This window comes from Camellia sinensis, chromosome 3 (assembly GCF_055761805.1).
Source record: "Camellia sinensis isolate YWXY chromosome 3, ASM5576180v1, whole genome shotgun sequence".
Lineage (NCBI taxonomy): Eukaryota > Viridiplantae > Streptophyta > Magnoliopsida > Ericales > Theaceae > Camellia > Camellia sinensis.
This window is the reverse complement of record NC_138963.1, coordinates 163,172,278-163,199,849: the sequence shown is the minus strand read 5'-3', so window position 1 is coordinate 163,199,849 and position 27,572 is coordinate 163,172,278. Positions and strand designations below refer to the sequence as shown.

Sequence of the window (27,572 nt, the reverse complement as noted above, 5' to 3'; positions counted from 1 at the left end):
ATTAAATAATTTCACAACTCCTGTTCGTAACTCGTAATTCATATACCAATCGGCATGGAGATAAAGTAACGAGTTCGTTGGGTTACTTTCTCCAAGTAACACCCAAAATTAACTGCCACTTGGATTATATACAAAATGCATGTGCTGGAATGTAGTTTTGCAAACCCACTTGGACAAAATTCGTATTTTACTCGAAATATAATACTAATTTACCGACACAAGTCATAACAAATCAATACGAAGCGAAACACATCGTTAGTTGATAAACCACACCGCAAAAAACCCTTCAGTTAGATCCAACCAAATATGGAACAGAAACAAGCAACCCGCAATAGGAATCTTGGAATACAGACATAAGCCAATTTCCCACCTAAAACAATACACAGACAACCCATATATATGTCACCTCATCTTCAATTAGTTTTGAAAATGACAAGTCACTGCAAACACAAATGACAACATCACTCTAAACAATATGGGAAATTTACAACTCGTGGCCTTGTACATAAGTAATGTTGTGCCATTTCCTGGCATTGTACATAACCAATTATTTACACGTTACGTACAGCAATCCGTGCAAAATGAAAACTACATACATTATTTCCATGTGTTTTCAATAGCTAGTACTGTCTACCTAATAAATTAAGGGAATAAGTAAATCATACAAATTATACAATTACCTGATTCACCTCATCAATTGTGTTCGAATCATTTTTCCACACTGCTGCTTCAACACTACCGTATTGGCCCACAGGCTGCTTGGAATCAGGAGAAACATCGAAAAATAGTCGCCGTTGCTTAATGTGCGGTGTACTTGGATCCACCAACCCAGTTTTACAGCGAACGGGCAATGACTCCGCATTGTACTCACAGTCAGTTATGTGGGGTGTACCTGCATCTGAGTTAGTACCCACTGTTCGGCTAAATCGAACCTTAGGACACGTTCGCTTTGTGTGCCCAATGCATTTGCAATTCCTACATTTTCTTGGTCTTCGAAAGTTGGACGAGGCCTGTCCTGGGTTCCCTTTTGTCTTCACAACATCAGGATCTTTTACTCCAAATTGTCGACGGAATGAATGTTTCCCTTTGTCTCCATGCCCACCATTCAAATTCCTCTCATATAACTCCTTCATCCAGCTCGTCATCGGAAGACATGCATCCCTAGCCTCTTTGAAACCTTCCGTTGATTGCGAGGCATAGAAACACATTTCGTTGTAGGAAGAACACAATATCCCATACCGGGCCGTCTGTGTTGTAGTGCTATCAATTGAGGGTTGAGGCCATTGCTGGCCATCCTTGCTTGCAGCCCTTGTCCATCTATGCAGCACACAAGTTGGGGGAATTTGCGTTAAATTTGTAGCTTTCATAACACATATCATGTGGCAACAAGGTAGCCCCAACGACTCAAACTTCATGCAAGAACATCTCATTGCAGCATCCACTGGACTGTGTGTTACTATCCATGATCTGTCCTTCACTTTGTACTTATGAATATAGTAGCATTTCTGACCATCCGGCATAGGGAACACATCCTTGACATTCAACTCTAAGATTCCATCACGGAGCATTCTAAATATATTTCGGGTGAATAGCTCAGCTCCATGTCTCTCTATATCTCGCAATGGAGTAATCAATACCGGAAAAGTGTTATTTGTTTCAGCATCATCTCCAGCCTCGTTATACCTTATCCTTGCAAGAGCCCGATCATAGTGCCTAACAAATTCATATAGCTTCAATTTGTGTTGGAGGAAGGGATTGAAATAAGCAGTCATACACTCCGAGCGCTGAGTGCTCTTCATCCCAGCAAAGAAATGTCCACGCATATATGCCTCAGTCCACATATGACGCTTCTCATATGTCTCCAACACCCAACTGTTGGTTTGAAGTCCAAAATTTTCGACCATTGTCGTCCAGCCATGCTCAAACTTTATCTCATCCGTTTCCATGTCCATGCACTGCTTGAAAGCATGTGCAAAGCCACTTATGTGAACATTTGAAACATCATTTTTCCCAAGATGCCAATTACATAATCGATGTCTTGCGTCTGGAAATACTCTTCTGATTGCCTCTCGCATCGCCTTATCCCCATCTGTCAGTACGGACACAGGTGCTTTATTGCCCATCGCCTCCATAAATGTTTCCAAAACCCATGTGTATGTCTCAATTGTCTCATTTGCTAGCAAAACACATGCAAATATCGTGGTCCTAAAGTGGCTAGTCACACCAGCCAACATGACAAAAGGTTTCTTGTATGCATTGGTTCTGTAAGTTGAGTCAAATATCAACACATCACCAAACTTTGCGTAGTCGGCCCGCGATTTCGAATCTGCCCAGAACAAATTTTGTAACTTGTTATCGTTACACACATCATACTTGTAAAAAAAAGTGCATCAACATCAAGTTTTGCGCATAGGTAAACCAACGCACCCTGCGCATCACCATCCTCAACTTCTGCTCTACGTTCGGCTTGAATATGGTTGTGCAGATCCGTATGGATGAAACCAACATTCTCATAAGACCCGGACTGATTTACCATATAGTCCATGATTTGGCTAGTCTTCACACCGACATTGCGCATAGCCATTGCTTGAGCTTTGTCAGCGCTGTTTAAACTGCGATGTGACCTCAGATACATCACACAGTGTTGTTCCGCCAATTCATGGTTGTGGTCTGCGACGAAGTGAGTCACTACATACTTTCCCCCTTCACCAGCATCCGCATCGTACCGTATGCGAAATTGGGCTTTGCAACCTACTCTTGTTAGTGCCTTGGGAGCTCTACTCTTCTCAGCAACACGGTCCAAGTATTTTGGTAATCTCTGACCTTTCCTTGAACACAACCACAGCCTACTAACGACCTTTCCCTCTTTATTTGTGTTAAATCTGGATTTTCGTATACTAAATCCCTTGGCTTTAGCATACGCATTGTAGAAATCTTCTCCATCTTCGACCGAATCAAATTTCTGTTCTAGAATAGCACGTTCAACATCACCAACCATGTCATTGCGATGAGCATCGTCAACCATTTCTTTTTTCGCATCGGCTTCGCCATCTTCAACGTTCATGTTGGTTGCTTCTTCATTGCTCGGACCAGCTTTGCAACCATGATCAAGTTCTGCCCGACTTTCATTCATCAAACGAATGTCATCTGCTTCATTTGGAATGTCATAATCATCACCTTCCCTTTTAACTTCCGTTGGGGCCATACTGCACATGACATTACTACAAACAATTACTTGATGACCGAAAATTGTTAACACAAACACAAACATGACATTTTCACACGGTTTACCTGTTTGTGCAAACACAAACACTCGCTTGAGAAAGAGAAAGAGAAAGGTTAGCTGCCAATGGAGGGGTTTCCGTTGGAGCGAAGCGTAGAGCGGTTGAAGTTAGGATGGGGGTTTAGTTGAGGGAAAATAGCTGAAGTAAACGGGCCAGAGAGACAGAGAGAGGAGACAGAGAGAGGGAGACAGCTCCATACCTCATATCTAGTTCGAGAGAAGGGCTTCACTTCAGCAATGGAACCAACACAGCCTTGTAGTTACGTTGTTGTTGGAAATCGCCCGTTATACTATTCCCTACAGAGCTTCGTCAATGGAACGAACCCAACATGGGCTTCTCCCTGTTAATGGAAATCAACAGTTACACTGACTCAACCTTACACAGAGAGGAGAACGGAGAGAGATAGAGACGAAATACAGAGAGTGAGTGGGATGCAATCATGCAAATACAAGCATTAACCGGTTGCCCCGGTTTCAACTTTTTCACGATTAAACAATTCAATGGTCTTGATCAATTATTGTAATCTAACGGCTAACAATTGGGTTGCATATGGTGTGCAACCTTAAGGGGGTTGCATACTTAAGCAGGACCCTAACATATATATATATATATATATATACAAACTAGAGTAGCAATAGTTAAATCCACAACAGTAGTTGGGTCCCAAAAGAACTAAACACACTTAGAATTGGCAACGAATTGAGATTGGAAGAAGAAGAAGAAGAAGAAGAAGAAGAATAGCAGCAAAAGCAGTAACAGAGATAGGAAAAACCACTGCTAAGGCTACAAATGAACCAAACTATTCATGAACAAGCTCTGCTCGGCTCGTTAAGGGTTCGGCTCGTTTACACGAGTTCGACTTGTTTATCTTTATTTAAATTATATAATAAATATATTATTTATATATTAAACAATATGAATAATATTTTTTATTTAAATATTTTTATTTAAATAATATAAATAATATTAAAAAAAAATTATCGAGCCGAGCCGAACTCGAGCCCAGTTTTTTATCAAGCTGAGCTCGAGCTCAATAAACGAGCTTGATAAGTAAACGAGCCGAGCTTGAGCTCAGCAAAGCTTGGCTCGGCTCGGCTCGGTTCGTTTGCAACCTTAATCACTGCGCAACGCCACTGTCAGCGATGGTGTTGGACTGTGTAAAGCGGTGATTCTAGGAAGCCAAATGAGGCGACTTCTCTGGTGAGTTTATTGGAGGAATCGTTGACGCCATCGACATGGGATACGAAGATGTGGCCCGGGTGGACAGCGTTGATTCCATCGATAGTGTAGCTCATGAATTAGATTGATTTTTTTCTAGATTATGTGAATTTTCTCTGGATGTGGGAACTGTGTGAACTTTCTCTAGTTGTATGAATTTTCTCTGGAGTGTGTGAATTGTCTCTGGATATAGGAACCGTGTGAATTCTTTAGTTGTATAAATTTTCTCTAGATGTAGAAACTGTGTGAATTTTCTTTGGCTGTATGAATTTTCTCTGGCTGTGATCACTATGTGAATTTTTTCTGGTTGTAGTCACTGTTTGTAATTTTGTGAATTTTCTCTAGCTGTGGTCACTGTATGAATATTCTCTGACTATGGTCACCGTGTGAATTTTCTCAAACACTGTGGGATTGTGATGTGTCTAGAGAAATTTCAATGAAAATATTCAGATAAATTCTAAACATGAATACATAAACACACGCAGAGAAATTCTAAAGGAATTTTGATTTGTCTAGAGAAATTCCAAATATGAACACACAAATACGCTCAGCGAAATTTCTCTAGTTTCCAAATTTTTCTAGATTGAAATTTCTTTGAAAAAATGTTAAGAGATCCCAACTACTATGAAAATATTAAATGTCCTTTATCCTATAAAATCTTAATACTAGGGACCTTAAATTTTTTTTTCCACATAATTTTTAAAAATATTTTCAGTTAAGTAGATATTTTAAAGTTTTGAAAATCAAACTAAATGTCAAATTATCATGTTCCTGTATAGATAATCATAAATGATGAACAATTATTATTTGAAGGACAATTCCGACTATTAAAAATTTAATGAAATTTGAAAGTTCAAAAAATCTTAATTAGGACTTGTTTGGGAAGTAATAGTTTTAGGCCAAGTTTGGCAAGTTGAAAAAAAGCCAAAAAGTTACTTAAAAAATTAAAAAGTTATCATTACTCACCAAAAGTCAAAAATTCCGGCTACACAACTCCCAATCCTAATTTTTCCCTACACACTAATTTATATAATTTTTTAATACACATTTTTTCATAAAAAGTCAAAAAGTTAACCCAAACATCCATATTTTTTTCTCAATTTTTTAATCCAAAAAGACAAAAAGTACACTTATTTAGGACATCTAAAAAGTTAAAAAGTTACTAAAAAAACCAAAAAATCTATAATCTATACCAAAAAGTCAAAGATGATTTTTTCTCTTTACTTTTTGCATATTTTTTCGTAAAAGATTAAAAAATCATTCTAAACACATAAATTTTTTTACCTTATATTTTAACTAAAAAATTTAAAAATTGCTAACATGTTTCTAAATAAGGCTTTAGTAGAATATAAATTTATAAATTAAAATTTGTACTAAGGCCAAGTTTGGGAACACCCCAAAAAGCCAAAAAGTCAAAAAGTTACTCAAAAAGTTAAAAAGTTATCACTATTCACCAAAAGTCAACAATTACGACTACACAACTCTCAATTCTAATTTTCTCCTACAAATCAATTTTTACAATTTTTTATTACACATTTTTCCATAAAAAGTCAAAAAGTTAACCCAAACATTCATATTTTCAATCTCAACTTTTTAGTCTAAAAAGATAAAAAGTGCACTTATTTAGTCTTCCCAAACTTGGCCTAAATAAAATAACGTGTAAACAATGTAATGAAGATTCAAGGTCTCACTGGTCAAATGCCAACTCCTCTTGTTTACACCATACGCCGGTCAGCAGTGCTTAAACGCGCTTACGGCGCATACTATTTTTCCCCATCTTATCAACCAAAAGTCCACTCCACATCTATCTTCTCCCTTGCATAACAAACCAATAGCTGCTCTTGAAAAAAAATAGTACATAGCATTATGTCAATACGTGGCCAATTATTATTGGTTTGTGACATTACTTATGTTGTAGGACTGTTATTGTACGCTTGTTGAAGGAAAATTGAGAACTTTCTAGTAATATTTTTACAAGTTTTGTTATTCTATAATAAATGGTTGACGCAATTTTGCGAAATATATTATTAAAAATTATTAGTTAAATTAATTATTGATAGTAATAAAAATAATTATTTATTATGTAATTAAAAATTTAAAGAGAAAAATTGTATAGGGTAAATTATTAATACATACCACCTATGAAATTTGATTAAATTACGAATTACATTTATAATTTGAAAAATTATAAATACTTCATTATCAAAATTTTTTATTTAATAAAATTAGTTGAAAAATAAATTTCCTAGCTGTTTTTCAATATAATAAGAAAAATTATCTGAATTATTAGTTTAAACAAATTTCTGACATCATTAAAAATTATTAATTGAATTGATGATTTACATATTGTTTGAAAAGTGTTAAATAAGTATACTTTTTGACTTTTTATAAAAATATGTGTAAAAAAGTAGAGAAGTGATGTGATTAAAAAAATAAAAAAGTGTGCTATTATAATAGTTTGCAAACAATTTTTTATTAATAAAAAATACTATTTGTTATGAAATTAAAAATTTCAAGGGGCGAATTGTAATTTTTAGAACCATAAGAGATAATTTGTATTCTATGTAAACCTTAGGAATATATTTATAATTTACCTAAATATAATATTAAGAATCACATAAAACAATTGTTATTTTAAATAATTTTTTATAATATATTTTAGAATAAATTACAAATACACCTTTCAAATTTGCTTAAAATACAATTACCCTTGTGGCTTAGAAAATTATAAATATTCCTTATCATAATTTTTTATTTAACATAATTAATTGAAAAAATAAAATTACTAATTGCTCTCATATATAATAATAAAATTACTTAAATTATTATTTAAAATAAATTTTTGATATAATTTTATGATTTATTAATAAAATAGATTATTTCTTATGAAATTCAAAAATTTAAAAGGTAAAATGTAATTTTTAAAACTGTATAGGGCAATTCATATTTTAAGAAAATATTAGAAAATGTATTTGTAATCTATTCTATATTTTAAACAAATTATTTGTAATTTCTATGGTGCCGTTTGGTAACACTTACGTTTTCAGTTTTCTGTTTATATTTACAAAAATTTAAAAAACTCAAATAAAAACTTGTTTGGTAAAATTTTTGATTTGTAAATCAGTGGTCTCAGTTTATAAATTTGGCCAAAAAATGAAAACACAAAAAATGTGTTTCCGTTTTGAGTTTCCAGTTTTTTTTTTTTTTTTACCACTTAACACTAGCCACCACCCGCCACCATTTTTCACCACCGTCTTCTGCCACCACCACCCATCCCCCACCACCACCTGTCACCACCACTCACCACCATTTTCCACCACCGTCTTCCGCCACCTCCACCTCCACCTCCACCCCACCCCCCACTACTACCTAGCACCACCACTCACCACCACCACCCGCCACCACCCACCTGCCACCCACTCGCCACCACCACCAACCCTTCGCCGCCGCCACCACCACCACCACCACCCACTCGCTACCACTTACCATCCGCCACCGTCACCCACCCACCTACCACTACCACCACCACCACCTGCCACCTACCCGCCACCACCACCACCCACCACCCACCACCCGCCACCGTCCCCCACCCACCCACCCACCATCACCACCCATCCACCACCACCCGCCACCCACCTGCCACCACCACCCACCACCACCATCACCCACTTGCTACCACCTGCCACCGTCACCCACCCACCTACCACCACTATCCGCCACCACCACCCACCCGCCACCACCCACTACCACCGGCCATTCGCCACCCCCTGCCACCACCACCCACCACCACCCGCCATCCGCCACCCCCCTGCCACCACCACCCGCCACCCACCTGCCACCACCACCCGCTACCACCCACTCGCTACCACCCACTCGCTACCACCCGCCACCGTCACCCACCCACCCACCACCAACCACCTACCGTCACTACTTTCCACCACCGTATTCCGCCGTCACTTGCCACCACTTGTCATTTCTCACTCTTTTTTATATTTTAAAATTTTTTTAAACATTTTGTCAATTACCAAACACGTTTGTCATTTATATTTTTTTAAAAATAAATAAAAATCAATTTATAAAATTTTTATAAATATAAATTAAAAACACGTAAACGTTACCAAAGATACCCTATATATTTTTACAATTTTTTTTTTTATTCTATAATCAATGGTTGACGCAAAGTGAATGCGCCCTTCCTTTTTCAATAAAAAAAAAAAGAAAAAAAAAAAACAGAAGAATACCCCTTTTGCAAACCCGTGTTCCTTTTTCTCTCTCTCTCTATATCGCGATATATATAGACCGACTCTCTCTGTTTCTTTCTCTCTCTACTCTCGCTCTAGACTGGGGTGTGGCTGTTGTGGACAGGTACGACTTGGAAGATCCTGAATCGTTCTTGTGAGAATTCTCTCTCCGATTCGACAATTGCCGATTCGTTTCTGAACTGGGTTCGTCTCTTTCTACTTTTGAATTGGAGTTTGTTTGTGTGGGTTCTTGCGAGTGATATCATTATTTGTGGATTTAATTTTGTTTTTAGAAGCTCTAATTCTTGTGGAATTGTTGGGTTTTGTGACTAATTTGGGGTTTTCAAGCGTTGATTCTTACGATTTTTTCTGTTTACATTCATGAATTAGAGGTTTCTTTTGTTCATGTTCGTTACATTTCGATCAGTCCATTTTTTTTCTTTTCTTGTTTGGTCAATCTTTCGTGGGTTTTTCTTTGTTTCCTCATCGGGCACATTTAGATGTACATGTTCTTGTTTTTCTTTCTCTATATATATATATGTGTGTGACTTTAAATCGGTGCTTTGGGCAGTTTTGTGACCAAGATCAAAGGTGGGTGGTGGGCTCAGGAGAAGGTGCAGACAATAGACAGATATGGCTAATAATGCGGCAGCTTGTGTTGAGAGGGCAACAAGTGACATGCTAATTGGTCCAGATTGGGCTATAAACATTGAACTATGTGATATAATAAACATGGATCCTGGGTATAGTTTCTTTTACTTAAACCAACTATGCTATGATTTTTATGAGATGCCTTAAGTATTATGTCTATTGGTGGCTCTGAAGTTTGACACCAAGTGAATGTATTCTTTGTTTTAGTGATTACTTTCAATTGTAATGGAAGTTTCAGACCTTCAAGACATGGGTAGTTTTTGTTGCATAGCTTTAGATTCCGCTAACACCCCGACTAAAATCTTCATGAGTCCTTAATGTAGGATAGCTTTAAGAAACTTGCACTATGGTCGCCCACAATTCGTTTTGTAGTGGATTTAGGTTTTCGGAAAGTTTCTAAGGTTTTTATATGAGAAGAGCAAGTTTTGGGATTGGTTTCCGAAGTGTGTGGTTGTTGGATATTTAGAATTTAGCTGCTGGAAAGGATTAGGGTTCATATCCAACAGCCCCACAACTAACGGCTAGGGATGGCAATTTGAAACCGGCCCGACGAGGATCCCCGATCCTGACCCGGATTTAAGCGGTTTTTCCCCGAAAAATACCCCCGACGGGGAGAAGACGGTATCTGAAAATCAATCCCCGATTTATTTCGGGCCGAGGATGGTGATCAGTGTTTAAGCCCCGGCCCGATCCCCGGCCCCGTCCCTGAATTTTTCCGAAGTAAAATTACTTTTATACCCCTTATATATATATATATATATATATAAAACCAAACCGTGTATCACATATTTCAACTCTCTCACTCTTTCGTTTCAACTCTCTCTCTCTCTCTCGTTGTTCTCTCTGGCCTCGACCCCCCCTCTCTCTCACCGACGCGACATCACCACTGCTGCTGGCCCCGACCCCTCCTCTCTCTCACTCTCTCTCTACCCTCTACTCTCTCTACCCTCTACTCTCTCTCCGTCTCCGCAGCACAGCCGCCACTGTCTGCGAAGCCGGCGTTGCTGTCTACCTCCGTCGACTTCGCCGTCCCTTCTACCTTCGTCGCTGCCCTCTCTCTTCCTGTCCGTTGAGTCACCGTCGTCGCCATTACACAGAGATCTCAGATCTGTAATTATACTATAGATCTGGGTAATTATCTATAGATCTGATTTCATTTATAATTTCTATAGATCTGTATACATGTAAATTTCATTTATAATTTCTATCTATTGTAGAAAATAAGAAAATACTATAGATCTGTATGTGTTTTGTGTATCTGTGTGTTTTGTGTTTTGAATGTTGAAACAGATTTGGATTGGGGGAGTTTCTGGGTTGGGGAAACCCGATCCCCGTTGGGGGCGGGGATGGGGACAGTCATAGGTTCCCCATTGGGGCCGTGGCCGAGGACATTTTCACCGTCAAGGATCGGGGACGGGGAGGGTGATCCCCCGCCCCGCCCCGTCCCGTTGCCATTCCTACTAACGGCCAGGGGTAGACTTGTCAAGCAATATAAAAGATCTTTTTTGTGAATCCTCTTTTTGCCCTGTAGTTTTTATAGTTGAGTTCAATTTTTCCATTGAGCTTCTTTGATGCATTTTGAACATGTTGGAACCCTTAGGGTGTTTTTAAAATAGTAATACAATACGGTACAAACTTATTTATCAAAAAAAATATTAATAAAATGTCATTCCGAGCCAAGTCTGCTGCATCAGATGGTCAGTTAGCTATCATATATTACACTGCAGAACAGCATCTGCTGTCTCTCCTAAAGTTTGTGCTGACTAAAAAGCATTCTACTGGTAGTCTTTGATTTCTTTGTAGTTGAGGTAATAATGCCATTGCCATGTATCTATTATAGATATAGTGTAATAAGTTGCTTGTTGCTTTGATAATTGTTTCAGATATGTTGAAAATTTGCTGCCTTAAGTCTGGAAATGACGTGTATTGCTCATCAATAAATTGCATCTCTAGATTATGCTGCTCCATTTTCTCTAAGAAGTGGGAGTTGTTTCCTGACTGAGGCAGACTTGGATTAAAAACTTTGTATTCCACTTATTTATTTATTATTAGAAATATTATTAGGATTCTGAAATAATTGGTTGTTTTAAATGATTTAGCATTGTTAAGCAGTTACTTATGTGATGTTATTCTGGGTCTTCTATGTTAGAAATAGATTTATGCTTTTTTCTTTTTGATTAAATTGTTTTAGATACATGCTTTTTAAATATTTGGATATTGTAACTTGTAAGTTCGCGTGTCTATTTTGTTTCTCCTTTGACCCCCTTTACTTTTTTTATGTAATAACTGCACGAAATGATTCTGTTATCTTTCTGTTATCGGTTTGGATTGAAATTGCTGGCAAGCAAAGGATACTTTGCATGTCTATTTTGTTTCCCCTTTGACCCATTAACTTTTTTAATGTAACAATTGCACTAAATGATTCTATTATCTTTTTGTTGTTAAATTGGATTGAAATTGCAGTCAAGCAAAGGATGCATTGAAGCTACTCAAGAAGCGTCTAGGGAGCAAAAGTCCTAAAATACAGCTACTTGCTCTTTTTGTCAGTAATCAGTATTCTCTCTCTCTCATGGAAGTGGTCTTTGCCATGGTTATGTTTAATATCATGAATCTTACTGGCAATCAGTTAGGCATGATGTGGTATTTGATACTTATTTTATTTATTATATTTGATGGGTAAAGGATATCTGCTAGAGTCACAAAGGTGGCTACATCCCATGCACACATGACACATGCATCGACCAACAATGAAAAAAAAATTAACAAAACACAAACCTATAACCTCATTACTTTAAAAAACATAAATTAAAAAGCTTGAATTTCTGTTTGAGAAACAAAAATTAAAAAAGAGGAGCTTACAAAGATGCACCTGCTGCTTTCCTTCAAAAGGCATCATCAAAGACAAAAATGGCACCATCTGCTCTACCTATCTAACATTCCTACTGATATGACCCCCTTCCAAGTTCCAACTACTTCAGACCTCAGCCACTGATTTAGCACAACCTTTTGAATCCCAAACAAAGATGTACCAAAAGTAGTAACTGTTTCTTTCCAGCTACTGATCATTTCATCCACAATTGATTCATGGTGTCGTTAGCTTCTTTACACAGATTGTTAGTTAGCGAGAAGTTCTCCGTATCTTGCAGCAACATGGAATACTTTCATTTTACAACGTATTTCATGAAGTCGTATTGCAAGGTGAAAGCGAAGGCTGAAAAGCTTTTTGTCTATCTTCATATATGCATTTTTTAACACCCAAGTTGAGACTTGCCGAGAATTTAACATAAACCTTGTTTCTGTATTATGACGATGCCCACCTTTGATCTTCTTTTTGGTTGAAATTAGGTATTCCTTTAATTAGTCCATGTTGAGGAATCACTAATCCATGTAGAAGCACCAGGCATGGGAACGCCTTTGCCATGTGTTGAGCTTCCAGTATCATTTTATGATCATGTTTCTTTGGCACATTACAAGCCATGCCTATGGTTGGGTTATGACAGTGTGCCACTTGCATGCTCTGTATTCATTTTCTTTCCACACTTCCTCCTTCATTGGAAGTAATATTTCATCTTTGGTTTATGGAGTCATAAACATTCATTTGTAACTCTTATATTATTATTATTTTTCGTAATGTGGGTTTTAGTGGTCTGTTAGGACTTTTATATATTTTGGTTAAAGTCAAAATTCATAGAATATGTTTCTTTATTATTAATCTAAAAAGTGTTTTCTCAAATATGTGTATTACATTGTATCATTAGTGCTTTTTAATGTTTTGTAGTGGTTCTTATTAGTTTTTTTTTTTTTAGTTTGAAAGTTGTTTAGTCTTATGCCATGTTGGAGGTGCTGTCATGGCTTCGGCTTTTGTAATTCTTGTCTCATTAACAAATCCTGGTGTGGGAAAAATATAATCTGTTCAAAGGTGATTTATTATTATTGTTATTACCTTGTGATGCAACTTGTGGCTTGAGCCAACATTGCTTGAAAAACTATTGTTTGATTTGAAACGATCCAATGAGCAAAATTCACAGCTTTGCTGTGAACCAAACTGATTTTTGACCGAACTCCATTGTTCAGTCTTCTGAATTCATGTTTTTTACTGTTTCAAGAAAAGTTGGTTTTAGCAACAACTCCACTTAGGAATTTTTGTTTTTGACGCTGCTTGTTCTGGCAAGTTTTTTCACTTTTAGTATCTAAATTTAATCTTAGCTTAAATTTCTACTTTCAGTAATTTTTCTGTTTTTCTTTATTTAATTTTTTTTTACTAAGGAAATTACTTAACTTCTTGTTTGCTAGTCATAATAGGAGTATTCTATTATCATAAATAAGGTTGTAAGCCTTAGGGCTCAATAGAATGTGTTTTTGATTATTAATAAAAATTAGGTGTGAGGGTTTTTCTTTCTATTACAAACTCTTTGGTATTCTGCGGAATCAACAAAGGCGTTGATGCCTTCCCAATATTTGTGGTGAATCAACAGATCTAAAGAAGCTTTGGCATTCTATGTGAGAATCAATAGTTCAAGGAAGGTTTCATATTTTGGGTATTCTTAGACTAGACACAATATTAGTAACATGTTTTGTGTTGATCATGTTGCATCATTTCTGTATTGCACACTTCCTTGCGTCAGTTGGTATCAGAGCCCCTGCATCGCCTTGGGATGGTATATACATTGAGGCATCTTAGCTTTGATTTCAATAAAGAACTTTTCTTGTTTGTTTCGCATTACTTTGTGCTTGTGTTCAACTTTGTTGTAGTTGTTTAAGCTTCTACCGTGCCATCCATAGCTTAGAATTTGGTACACGACAAAAGTTTATTGCCTGAAATTGCCTGCTACTAATCTGTCTTCTAGCATCTGGTAAATCAGTTTTTTCATTCAGTGAGATTTTGAATATATTGTAGCTTGGTACTATATACGTAGGCTCCAGTTTATTAGCAATCCGTAGCAGGCTCTGCTCCTGATGAGCAAGTTGGCTTTAGCTATAGGCAAAATTAGAATTGTAAATCAGATTCGCAATCCTCTGTTCTCCATGTCTTGTGTAACTTGTGTTTGGTTTGACATCTCAGCATTTGAGTTATTCATGGGGCCACTTATTGTATGTATTGTTTGTTGTTACTCTTTAGGCGCATTATTGCCCCACAGCAGTGTTTTATTTTGGAAGTTTCTGATTTAGGTATTGGAGACTCTCAGTAAAAACTGTGTGGAGACTATTTTCCAGCAAATTGTTGAGCGGGATATCTTACATGAAATGGTCAAAATTGTAAAGAAGAAGGTGCTGATTATCTTCTTTCATTTGATATCTCTTGTTTCTTTTTTCCATTGAGATACTTAAACATTGTCTAATTTAACCTTGTGATTCTCATTCTACAGCCTGATTTGAATATAAGGGAGAAGATATTAATTTTGATAGATACATGGCAAGAAGCATTGGGGGGACCCAGGGGAAGGTATCCCCAGTATTATGGCGCATATAATGAACTCAAGGTAGACGGTTAATCATTTCTTTATTTTGCCTACGTTGCACGAGGTTCATTGTCGGAACATATCTATTACCCTATATCTGGGCCTGCATTTTCATTTTCACTTTCACTTAAGTAATTGATGACACTTATTTGTGGTGACTTTCAAGTTATGAAAAGAAAATCACTCATTATATCTTCCTGATTGCAAGAACTTCTCTACTCTACCCAAGGAAGAAAGATATAAGCATGATGAAAATATGACTGGGTTTGAGTCTCTTCAGGAGCATGATACCAGTCTTCACCCACTTCCTGCTTGGTAATTTCAATTTCAAAAAAAAGATGGATGCTTTTTTTGGGGTGTTGAAAAGATTTGTTTGTATTGTGATTTGAATTACAATTTTTCGTTAATTTATGGTCTTTTGCACTTGTGGTATATTAGTCATTAAATTTATCCGAACTACTTGGACTATTCTTGGTCAAAATCGTGATTTCTCCAGGTTTCTGTTTCATGTTTGAAATTATTTCTTTAGCACCTCTAGAATTGATTGAACTCAATTAGTTAGCTATTATAATGCAATTGACAGGCTGCTGGAGTGGAATTTCCTCCAAAAGAAGAAAACAGTGTACCTTTATTTACTCCTCCACAGACCCAGCCGATAAGTCACCCTCCGATTAGTCACCCTGCTTCAGAATACCCTCCTCCTTCAGCATATGAGGAAGCTGCTGTGCAGGCGTCTCTCCAGTCTGATGCTTCTGGACTCAGGTATTATTACTTAAAAGTTGAATCTCATATCCCAGTCTATTTGTTTCCAGCACAGCAAGATGTGTTCTTCAACTTATTCTTGGATTTGTTTGGCTTCCAATTTTGTTTGCCTTTACAGATCCCATTATAGGACGCATGACTCTTTCTGTAAAATTTTTCTGTTCGTTTACAGATCCCATTATAGGACACATGCACTGAATAGCATTAGCATCTGATTCCAATCAATATCTTAGAATGATGAATGTATTTTGCAGAATGTTTGGAAGAAATTGCATGCAAATTGCAAATAAAAATAATCCAACATTCTGATTTTATCAGTCATATATGAAACCTAAACTTTTAAGAATTTATCAGCTTTTCAACAATCCATTTGCCTTAGAATTTTATTCGTTTTCATGTCAATTAGTTTTTAATGGTAATTATTTATCTTAGCATAGTTGCTCATATGGGAAACTATATGGAAAATGGAAACGTGAAATGTGGTCCAAAAATTTCACGGCAAATGGGAAATGCTAGGTGACACAAGATCAAATAGGATGTGTATAAGAAAATTTATCAAAGCAACAATCTAAAGCATTAGAATACTTTCACAATCAATTAAACACTAAGGCTAATCAATATTTAGAGATTTTTAACAACAATTACATACATATTATTGTTAAAAAAAAGCTTTGGGAGCATGAAAAATTGTAAAAATTATGAGAAATGTTTTTAGGAAGTTTTTACAAATTTCCAAAAGTTTTGGACAAGTTTCTTCAAGTAGTGCTAGAGTTTCTGAAACATCTCGGAAATGTTTGTGGGCATGGACATGTACTGGGAATGCAGTTCATTAGTTTATGGGCATCTGTGTGCCCACATTCTATCGTAAATGTACATTTCATATAAGTAGATATGGAAGGATAATGGTTTCAAATGTCTGGCGACTGGTGGAATAATGTGCTTTGTCATCAAGCATACATTGATTGCAGAGTAGTGATTGGTCTTAATCATCTTGGCTCCTTTTCACCAACTAGCACAAGGCCCTGTAATATACAATTTATGCTAGCTTGCTAATTATTGCCACACATTTTTATGTTTCGCTAATCTGGTTGAGGTTCGATCTTTTTCCCTGATCTATTGACTCTTTCTTTACTCAGTGTGTAATGGGCAGATGGTTCCTTTTACAGTCCTTATATTTAGATTGTCTAAAGTTGTGCACTGGAATTCTGCTATTAGTCGATCAGCAATACTCACTTTGTCCAGCTATATGCCTTTTCTGTTCTGATTGATTTTGTCCCATTTTAGCCTTTTCTCCATGGCATGCATATCCATGAATTTCAAGATTTATTTTTGGTTGCAGCTTGGAAGAGATGCAAAATGCTCAGGGACTGGCAGATGTGCTAATGGAGATGCTTGGTGCCTTGGATCCTCATAATCGTGAGGTCATAAACTTCCCTTTTTGGTAGATCATTCTCTTGTAGGAAACTGGAAATGAAGTCTCTTGCTTGTTTCTGGTAGAGAAACTCTAGACAAGTTACTTGGTTGTTCGTCTGGGAAAAACTTTTTTTTGTGACATTAAAAAATTTGTTTCAAGTACTCTGCAAACTGTTACCAGTGGGCTTGGTTCAGTTTCAACCAAGGATTTTGAAACACCCTTGCTTGTTTCTGGTAGAGAAACTCCTGGTTGTTCATCTGGGAAAAACTTATTTATGGAATTCAAAATTTGTTTCAAGTACTCTACGAACTTGTTATCTATGGACTGGTTTCTGTTTCAACCAAGGATTTTGGATTTCAAAATTGGATGCTAAACATTGTTGTCGTGCCAAATTTATCTTCTTCATTGAGGATGCAATCAGCCCTGGTTGGGATTTCTTTAAGTTATATATAGATTGGTTGCTGATAGATGATATTAGGGGTGAGCATGGTCCGGATTGGACCGGATTGGTGTAAAACCAGGACCAATCCGTTATTTACGGTTCCTGAAAAATTAGAACCAATCCAATCCGTTTAAATCATGGAACCAATCCGAACCAATCCATTTAAATACGGATTGGATCGGTTTAGGACCACGGATTCACATAATTAAATAATAAAAATATATATATATAACACTTTAATTTCATAAAAACATAAACATAGCACTATATTAGTTCCACAATAGCAATATGTCTTTATAATAGCGACATATTGTTCTAGAATTTAAACAACCATAAGAAAATTAGTTTCACCATAAGTATTTAGAGCATTACAAGTTAAAACTAAAAACTAACAAACAAAAGTAATAAAAGAAGATATTAAACGAGTTTAGGTTTGAGTTTAGGTTTTATATGGAATAAGTGAAGATACTATGGGTAAGGATGTATAATAAAAATATAGACTATTTGTATACGGTCCGGATCGGTTCCAATCCGAAACCGTGGGGTTCAATCCGGAACCAATCCGTGGACTACGGATTTTTAATTCTTCAATCCGGAACCGAACCACGGATTCAAAAAACCAATCCAAACCTATCGGATTGGACTGGACTGGATCGGATTACGGATTTCACGGATTCCTTGCTCAGCCCTAGATGATATGAAGAACTACCATAAAAATTGTTATATGTAAGAAAATTAGCTATGTAATCTTAATTGTGATTTGAACTCCCTTGACCCTCTAGAGAAACCAGTCCTCTTCCCCTTGTTTCTATTTTTATCCCCCAAATAGTTTTATGCAGAAAGAGAACTAGGGTAGTGGAATTATATATACTCGACAACCAGATTTTATATGATTTATTGAATCTTTGGTCATCCTTGGACCATAGTTTTTCAGTGAAACTGATATCTTAAAAATAGTGAAAAAATCACTTGCCAATAAACATTATTCACAAGTGTAAGGAGTAAGGACAAAGCATCTAATGATGGCAGTGTTTTAAAAAGCTCTAGGCGCATTGAAGTGCTAAGGTCTCCAGGCACCTAAGTGTGAGGCACAAGGCAAAGCGTGTGCCTCACCACTGAGAGGCGCAAGTTGTAGAAGATAAGCAAAATTTTAATATAGTATAAGCAAATATTTTTAGAATTTCAAACAACATAGCACATCATTTAATATTCCAAAAACCACAAAAATAACATTCTAACATTTCGAAATTTTTTCACTAATAATATTCAATTTTACTTTACCCAATACTATTTGTCTTCATCAACTTCTTGACATGATTCACTTAATTTTTTTAGATAAGGAACACACACCATATAGTATCATAGTGATTTTGATTTTAAACCGGGACCAAATTACCTGATAGCTTCAATCATTGGCCTGAAGTTGTCATAATTCACTATATTGAAAGGAATCCCAAAGCCAGATAGCCATCTTGCTATCCCAAAGTTTTTGCTCAATGCCTAGGTTTTTTTTTTTAATTTTATATGTGGGGTTCAAAGCATGCGTTTACATTTTATATTAAAGGGGTTGTGATTCCCTGCGACTACACAAAGAATAAGGATGGAGCAAAAATTTAAAAGAAGCGTATGAGGCGTGCACCTTGTGTCTGAGCCTATGGCACGTGCCTTAAGTGCCTCAGACATGCCTTTCCTACAACACCTCGCCTTAAGCTATCTGAGGCGCCTCAGGTGCGCCTCGCACCCAAGCACGCACCTGACGGTCACCTAAAATTTGAAGAAAGTTGCTGAAGAGGGAATTCTAGGAAGAGGTTGAAGTTTGACTTGTTAGTGTGGCCTCTAATTGAGGTATAGAAATAATTTAAGTTCAGTTATTAGAAAAAAAGGTGTTTATTCATATATAGAACAAGGGATTAAAGATAGGAAACTAATACAATTGGATAGGAAAAGCATATATATAACCCTATATTTTTGCAGGTCAGGTCTGTAATGTAGTAGCGCCTGAATCCAGAATGTTCTTACTCTTTACTCAACGGGTTGAGGAACTTTCTATTAAGATCCCCTCATCCAATTGAAATGATTTATAAGATTTACATGTGATTAAATTTGAGTTCTGAACAATCCATAAATATTTTAATTTTCTTTTCGGTATAAGTAAATAGCAAGCAGATTTTGTTTTAATAAGAAATGTTATGCATTTTGTCTGAGTCTCACTTTTTTTTGTTATTCTGGTTTTCTTGGCAGGGACTTAAGGAAGAAGTGATTGTTGACCTTGTTGACCAGTGCCGTTCATACCAAAAGCGTGTCATGATTCTTGTGAACAATACTGTGTAAGTGTATATAGATATTGATAAGCAAGGATATGGTGACTTTGTGTTTTTGATTGGTTTAAATTGACAATTGCCGATGATGGTTGTTTTACTCTAGAGATGAAGTGCTTCTATTGAAGGGGTTGTCATTGAATGATGACTTGCAGCGGGTTCTTAGCCGGCATGATGATATTGCAAAAGGAACCCCTACTTTGGGAGTAGGAACACCTGAAAATTCAGTTACACCTCTTGTGAATGTGAATCACGAGGATGAGGAGTCAGAAGATGATTTTGGCCAGCTAGCACACAGGTACCTTCTACATATTGTTTCTGTCGAGCTCCTGAATTCGACTGCTTGTACCATATGCATATTTTGATTAACCATAAGTTGAATTTTAGCAGATGTGAAATAATATAGGCGATGAATGAAGATTTTTTTGGAACATGTTAAACCTGCGAGTCTGGCATTTCCTGTGATTGATTACTCATTTGAGGAATGTGGGAAGTTACGATTTGAAACTTGATTAGGGTGGAAACTGTGTGGTCTTTTTCCTTTGATTGATTACCATTATATTTGATTTATTGACTTGTATGGTCGAAACTGTTTGGCGTGATCTTTAAATTTCAAAGTTTTGCTAGTTAGGTTTTGTTGTTGTTATATTTTGATGTAGGAAGATAAATTCTGGAAGTATTTCATCTTATTTAGATGTACCTATATTGGATTTTCTTTTAGCCTGTCTCTTCGGATGTAGACTCATTTATTGGATATTATGGAATTTTAGTAAAACACAAGTTACTACATGGAAAATATCCAAGTTTGTAGCTTGTTGCAAGTTGATTTTAAATGTACTTGAGTCTGCATGTTTCTAAAAGCACATTCAGAAATGGTATGGCCTTCCATTATCCTGTTTCACGCACAAACTAACTTGGCATTAAGCAGCATTTCCACACATGGTCATAGAAACTATGTTCAAATAATTAAAAAAAAAAATTTAGAACTTTTAAATTTTTTATCCTTTTAACAGACTCTGCATTCACCAACATTGATAGGCTTATGCTTGTAGGACACTAGATTTTGAAGAATAGTATTATGCTTCTAGTGCATTTCGCTTTCCTTTGTTTAATTAAATTGTATTCTGGTCCTTTAATTAAATTGTATTCTGGTCCTTAATTCGTAAGTTTTTAATTAATCATATCATTGCAGGTCATCAAGGGATACTTCACTGGGACAGGGACGGAAACCAGCCTATGCTAAGAACGAACCAGTGCGGGTCAACCCAATTCTACCTCCTCCACCCTCATTCAAGAAGCCAACTACAGATGCTGGGATGGTTGACTATCTAAGTGGCGATACCTATAATTCTGAAAGATCTTCTGGAAGATCAGGATCCACACCTTTTGCTGTGAGTCATTCAAACACAACAAACTCCATCCCATCATCAAGTCCAACACTACGGCCCTCCTCTCCTCCCTCTGATTTCATAAACCCCACTGCTCCCTCTGATTTCATAAACCCTACAGCATCAATGTTTGGGCAGCCCAAATATGATGATCAACAACCACCAATGACCAACCCTTCTGCTCCTTGGGAAGTTCAGGCTCCTCCAACCAGCATTCCACCCCCACCTTCCAAGTATAACCAGAGACAACAGTTCTTTGAGCAAAAGCAAGTTTTTCCGGGCGGTGCTTCTCAATCAAGTAGTGGGTCTGGTTCCTCTTACGACAGCTTGGTTGGGCACACCCAGAATCTCTCTCTTAATCGATCAACAACCCCAACCAAGCAAGAGAAACCAGAAGACGCACTCTTCAAAGATCTGGTTGATTTTGCAAAAGCCAAGTCTTCTTCGCCTTCCAAACCCAACAATAGGTCATTTTGAGTGGATGTGAAGTTTGGTATGGATTATTTGTGATGTAATAGATTTGAGTATTGTTTCTAGTTCATTAGGTTTTGTACCATAAGACTTTCTTGAATAAATATGAGTGGAAACTTGGGTTATGACGGTTTGACAAGTCACATTTTAAAATTTGGGGACCTTGGGCTTCCCTACCACTATCGGCTGCTGGTGTAGCTGAGAGGAGATGAACTGCTTGTTGGATATATACGAGTTTGTGAATGTATAATACTGTTTTCTGGTATATATAACTTGTTTTGAATGGGTTTCCTCCATTTAGCCTTTTTCATAGGAATTGGGAACCATAGTTTTTACATGGCAAGTTGCTGCTTGGAGCTACCGTGATAGAAAATTACATTGCAAATGAATTTTCTTTCTGAGTTCTTGCCTTGCCTTGCCTTGCCATGTTTATATACTTGTATTTGACTATTTGTGCCTATCTCTGTCTTGACTTTAAAAAGAATTTGGGGTTTGAATTTTAAGGTCATGATGAGTAGATGCTAGAGAACATGGCTGTTGTGCACCTGAACTGTTTTTTCCTAGAAATTTTTGTTTCCACTTTTGGTTGAATAATATTGAAAATTACCTACAGCCTAGAAAGTAGTAACAGAACTGTTTTGTAACAAAACTGAAGAATTGCAAACATGCTTTGCTGCAATTAAAAAGGAAATCAAACTCGGGGCCTGTTAAGCTCAAATGTGGCTATATCTGTCTGTGCCTTCCAACACTTTCAGTCGAGAGAAAAGAAAATGCAGATATGTAAAAAGGATTTTCTTTTTGAAATTTCATAATTATTATTTTATTTAAATACTGAATAAAATGTACAGGTATTCCATGCAGTTTGATACCAGTTCCATGAATAAATTATTCCAAATTCTAATACTATTACAAACTGGCTAGCTACTTTTGTCCCGATGATACCTCATTCTAAAGAGTCTTTGTTTTCATGTTTCAATTTTCTCGTGTCTTTTTTATCATATTTTGAAATTTTTTGATGTCAAGACTTTTACATATTCAATGACTATGAGTGAATTAAAACATGAAGAGAGGAGACTTTGGAGACAGAAGCTCATTGTCTCTATCTCTGTTGTTGTTGTTGGAGAGAAAGAAACAAATAGCGAGCTTGAAATCGTGGAAGATGGAAGCAAATATTTGACGCTTAATGGTTCCTCGAACTGGAGGGACTGCTACTAATAAGCCTGTCTTGTTGGACTTGGAGTTGCCACCTCCATCACCATGTTCATGTTCATGTTGTGCCTTCTTTAATAACAGCTTCTCCACCTCAATATTCTTTCCCATATCTACAGAGAGAGAGAGAGAGAGAGAGAGAGAGAGGAATGAATTGGGTTGAATTGGATTACACTGAATGAAGAGGACTCACATATATATACATGGTGGGGTGGGGGTGATTTGGAAATTTGCTTGGGGGGATTGGACTTGGGAGAGTGGGGTCATTTGGACATTTTCTAGCCATCTTCTAATGTTAATAATGTCAACTTTCATGAGCTGTAGGTCTTTCTTAGTGTCTAAGTCGCGTGCTTTGCTTATCTGCATCAAGTCACAGACACAGATTTTGTTGTTTAACAAAATTTTTCCCCTCTCCTCACTCCTATCCTGCAATCTTTTTTTTTCCAGTTTTTGTAACTGCATTTCTAGGAAGCATCCTTTTATTGGTTAATTTCCCCCAAATAAAAAAGTTGAGTTGCTTATATAATAATAATAATAATAATAATAACAACAACAATAATAATGAGCAATGCTATGGCTTGGTTTGACATAATCAAAAAAAGTTAAAAAGTCACTATGCTATTTAAGTCACGTCATCTCTCTACCATATCACTTCAAACCCAACCCATACCCAACTCATATTTAATAAAAAGTTAAAAAGTACACTTATTTAAGTCACCGCAAATAATTCAATTTCTTATCTCATTTTTTTCATTCCTAGACACAAAGTAATAAAGTCCACATCAATAAATACATGAGACCTATTTACTCGTGTCTAGGAGTGAATTAAAAAAAATAATAATGAAATTATATGTAACATTTTTTTTAATGATAATACTGATAACGAATTAACATATTAATAATTTTGATATGTGTTTTTCTTAACCAAACTTTAATTCCTGAAAGGCAAAGTAAGTATGGAAGGTTGGATCATTTGGTCATTTGCTTGCTTTCTTTATCATCTTCCTCTGTTAACATCAAATTCTCAACTACTTTAAATAAACAAAACAAAATTGTCAACTACTTGACTTGTAGGTCTTTCTTCTTTCTAGATGGCGTGCTCTGATCGTCTTCATCAAGTCAGAGAGAGAGAGAGAGAGAGAGATTTTGTTTGTTTTTTAGCAATTTCAACGCTACGAGATATATTACTTACCATAAATATATAAAAAGTACTCTTTATTTTATCTTATTATTTTAGTTAGGCCAAGTTTGGGTAGTTTAAAAAAAGTCAAAAAGCTAAAAAGTTACTCAAAAAGTTAAAAAGTCATTACTATTCACCAAAAGTCAACAATTACGGCTGCACAATTCCCAATTCTAATTTTCCCTTACAAACTAATTTTTACAATTTTTTATTACACATTTTTCCATAAAAAGTCAAAAAGTTAACCCAAACATTCATATTCTCAACCTCAACTTTTTAGTCTAAAAAGACAAAAAGTGCACTTATTTAGTCTTCCCAAACTTGGCCTTAATATATACTTTTACAATACTTTTTATAGTTAGTCACATAAGCACCTAGAGATAGTAAATATTTATCTAGTCTCTCTTAGTTCTTCGACTGTGGTTAGCCCCTTTGCAAATGACACATAATAGAATGTATTGTTTAGCCTGTTGGAGCATTAAAATTGTGATTTGGCTGATAAAATGTGTAACAAACCCAATTTATAGAGCTTTTTGGAGTTTCTCATATTGTTCTCTTGCAATCTTGATATAGATAGATTTTGTTTTTGCTCTTCTAATTTAAAATAGGATAAATTATATTGACACCCTCTAAGATTTGATCTAATTACATATCACCCTTTGACGTTCTGGAAATTACATCCTCACTCTTGCTGTTAATAGTCTCATTTCACAAAACCCCTGCTTATATAAAATACAACAATTTCTAATAAAAAACAGAGGAAATTATATTTAAAAAAAAGTAAAGCAAAGAAAAGAAAAAACCAGAAAAAGTAAAGTAAAACAAGAAAAGATAGAGTGCATGAGTTCAACGTTTTCATTCCGTCTAAATAATTAAAATAATAGGGGGGTTAGTGTAATTTTCCAAATATCAAAAGGTGATATGTATTAAGATCAAACCTCACATGGTGTAAGTGTAATGTATCCTTCAAAATACATACAACTATTAAATTATGTTAAAAAATTTAAAAAGAATTTAATGAGTAATTTAAAATTGAGAATAAAGAGTATTCCATGCCCATGACTTCACTTTCAAAAGAGGTTGGAGTGGGTGAGAAATTGCGTTGTCGGTGGTAGGAGTGGCGAGGAAGGAAGGATGTGTGGTGGTAACTAGCAATTGGGAAAAAGAATGAATTGGTGGTTGATTAGTTGGGATGAAAGAGATAGAATGATAATTAAACAAAAATTAAAAATTTTAAACTTTTTTAGTTTTCACTTTTTTTAGGAGAATTTGTTTTTTAAGCTCTCTCATATTAAAATTTTATAATATAAATGATATTAAATATTTTTATAATAATTGGGATCCTTCAAATTTCAATCTAGAGAAATTTCGAAGCGGAGATATTTCAATTCAGAGAAATTTGTCTAAAATTTCTCGAGTTTGCTCACGAATTTCTCTATGTTTTGACTAATTTTGTCTGATTTGCTCACAATTTTCTTTGTGTTTTGAACAAATCAAAGAAAATTACAGAGAAAATTGAGCTACCCACAAACTAATTTTTCTATAATTTTTATAAGAAAACACCATGCTAAATTCATCAAAAAACTTTGTAAAGGGTCAGAAATTAAACCCCAAACTAAGTATGGACCTGAGCACTGAGATCGCCCCAACGAGGCGACCAAGGACAAGAAAGGATCATGGGCCAAAGCCCAAAGGAAGTGGGCCAACAAGTGGGCTGAGGCAGGTCCGACCCACTAGGGCCCCAGATGGACTCCGTGAGGAAAAATGCCCAAGTCAAGTTGCAGAGACAACACCTGCAGCGGTGAAGTTGCGGAGGGAACATGTGCAGCGGTGAAGTTGCTGAGGCACTTTGCCTCAGAGCTGCCATTTCTAATAACTTCGGTCCCGCTGCCATCTGAAGTTACAGAGGGAACATGTGCAACGGCAAAGTTACCGAAGCACTTTGCCTCAGCGCCGCCATTCCTAATAACTTCGGTTCTGCCGCCACCTGAAGTTGCTAAGGGAAAGAGAAAGCCGAAGCAACTAAGTTGCGGAGGCAACACTTGCAGCGACCAAGTTGCGGAGGCATTATGTTGGCGCTGCCATCTTTAATATTCTCGGTTCTACCGTTTGGACTCGTTGCGGGAAATGGTTACCGCAGTAACTACAACCGCAGCAACTAAGGTGCAGAGGGAATATCCTACCAAGGTGATAGCAGCCTTTGATAGAGGCTTCCCTCTGCAAGTAGAGGCTAATGCTTGGCGCTGATAGCAGGCCCCAAGGTTTATTAACTTGGCGCTGATAGCAAGCCCCAAGACTTATTGGTTGGAGCTGATAGCAAGCCCAGAAATACCAGTATACCGCAGCAACCCTGCGAAGATGGAAGTAGGATAGCCTGAACATAAGGGACTCCCTTTCCATTAGTCGTACTGGCAGGAGCAAGGAAGCCCCCTTGGGCTTAGTACTAAGGCACAACATAGCTGATAGCAGGCTTGGTTGTGCCCTTTGCCCTGGGAAGCTGGGGAGTTTGTGGTTAGGTGGATAATGGTGGAGGCTTCACTGAGGTGAGCACGAATGAAGTCGATAGCAGACTAATGGAGTCCTGAGAATACGTGTACTGGCCAAATAGAATTGAGAAGGCAAGTGTAGCGGCAAGGTTCACCGCTGCAAGTGCACTTGCTGAGGTTCAAGCTAAGAAGGCAAGTGCAGAGGCAAACACTCTCGCTGCAACTGCACTTGCTGAGGCTCAAAAGGGAGTTGCAACGCCAAACACTCCCGTCGCAACTACACTTGTTAAGGCTCAAAAAGATAGTTGAGGAGGCAAACAGATAGTACACAGTACATGCAGAGGGACACGTGGCACCTTTAGTCTGGTGGCTCAAGGCAAAATATTCCATGTGATCCTCTGGGACACATGTCTTCTCTCTATTTGGCCACTTGGTCTCCTCTTAGTACCAAGGAAAAGCCTATAAATAGGACCCATTTCCCAAGGTTCAACGAGAGAAATTTTTGGGATTTGGGGGAGATGCTGCGCAATTTGGTACTGCAATACAGTTCTTTTTGAGCCACTTGCTTCACCCTCACCCGGCTACACACTCTCCAACTCCCAGATAATTGCTGTTGTTCATTCTCAAGCCACTTCCACCATTAGTGGACCATTAGCATAGTTTTGTCTCTCTAATCACCTCCCTAACCTTGAACCCCCCTATATTTCTGGCAACTCTGCTGGGGAGGCTGCTTTGTTCATGGTTTATACTTGCAGTGGCTTACACACTTCGCTGGAAAAGATGACAGATGATGAAGTTCAGCAACCTCTACGGCAGCGAGGCTCTTCCAATGGCGGAGCAGCACATGCGGAGGGCCATGACCATAGTGTTGTGGTTGAGGCAGTTCAGTCACTCCAGGATACGCAGAGGGAGATTCTGGCAGCTTTGCAAACTCTCACTGAGGCTATCATGGCCATGGTGTCAAGACCAGCTCCAGTGCAAGCACCTTCGTCTGTAGTAGTCCCAAACTTAGTGTCTAACCTGTTCCCTAAGGTTCGGGCTCCGATCCA

The 27,572-nt window shown here is 37.0% G+C and overlaps 1 protein-coding gene across 1 annotated transcript; it reads left to right on the top strand.

Moving 5' to 3' along the window:
* The first annotated feature begins 8,664 nt into the window (after positions 1 to 8,664).
* On the top strand, positions 8,665 to 21,944 carry LOC114314937 (TOM1-like protein 3). The gene is made up of 10 exons (XM_028261468.2): positions 8,665 to 8,947; positions 9,315 to 9,486; positions 11,858 to 11,936; positions 14,564 to 14,662; positions 14,761 to 14,874; positions 15,437 to 15,615; positions 16,955 to 17,036; positions 19,713 to 19,798; positions 19,896 to 20,087; positions 20,982 to 21,944. Exons 2-10 carry the CDS (start codon positions 9,377 to 9,379, stop codon positions 21,652 to 21,654), a joined length of 1,614 nt encoding a protein of 537 aa, XP_028117269.2. The 5' UTR covers positions 8,665 to 8,947; positions 9,315 to 9,376; the 3' UTR covers positions 21,655 to 21,944.
* Positions 21,945 to 27,572: the final 5,628 nt, after the last annotated feature.

What these genes read in the sequence shown, in the direction of transcription:
- LOC114314937 (XM_028261468.2), top strand. Translation starts at nt 9,377, where the DNA reads ATGGCTAATAATGCGGCAGCTTGTGTTGAGAGGGCAACAAGTGACATG. An exon ending in ATAATAAACATGGATCCTGG is followed by an intron (nt 9,487 to 11,857) that starts GTATAGTTTCTT and finishes TTGAAATTGCAG; the next exon opens with TCAAGCAAAGGATGCATTGA. An exon ending in TTTGGCCAGCTAGCACACAG is followed by an intron (nt 20,088 to 20,981) that starts GTACCTTCTACA and finishes ATATCATTGCAG; the next exon opens with GTCATCAAGGGATACTTCAC.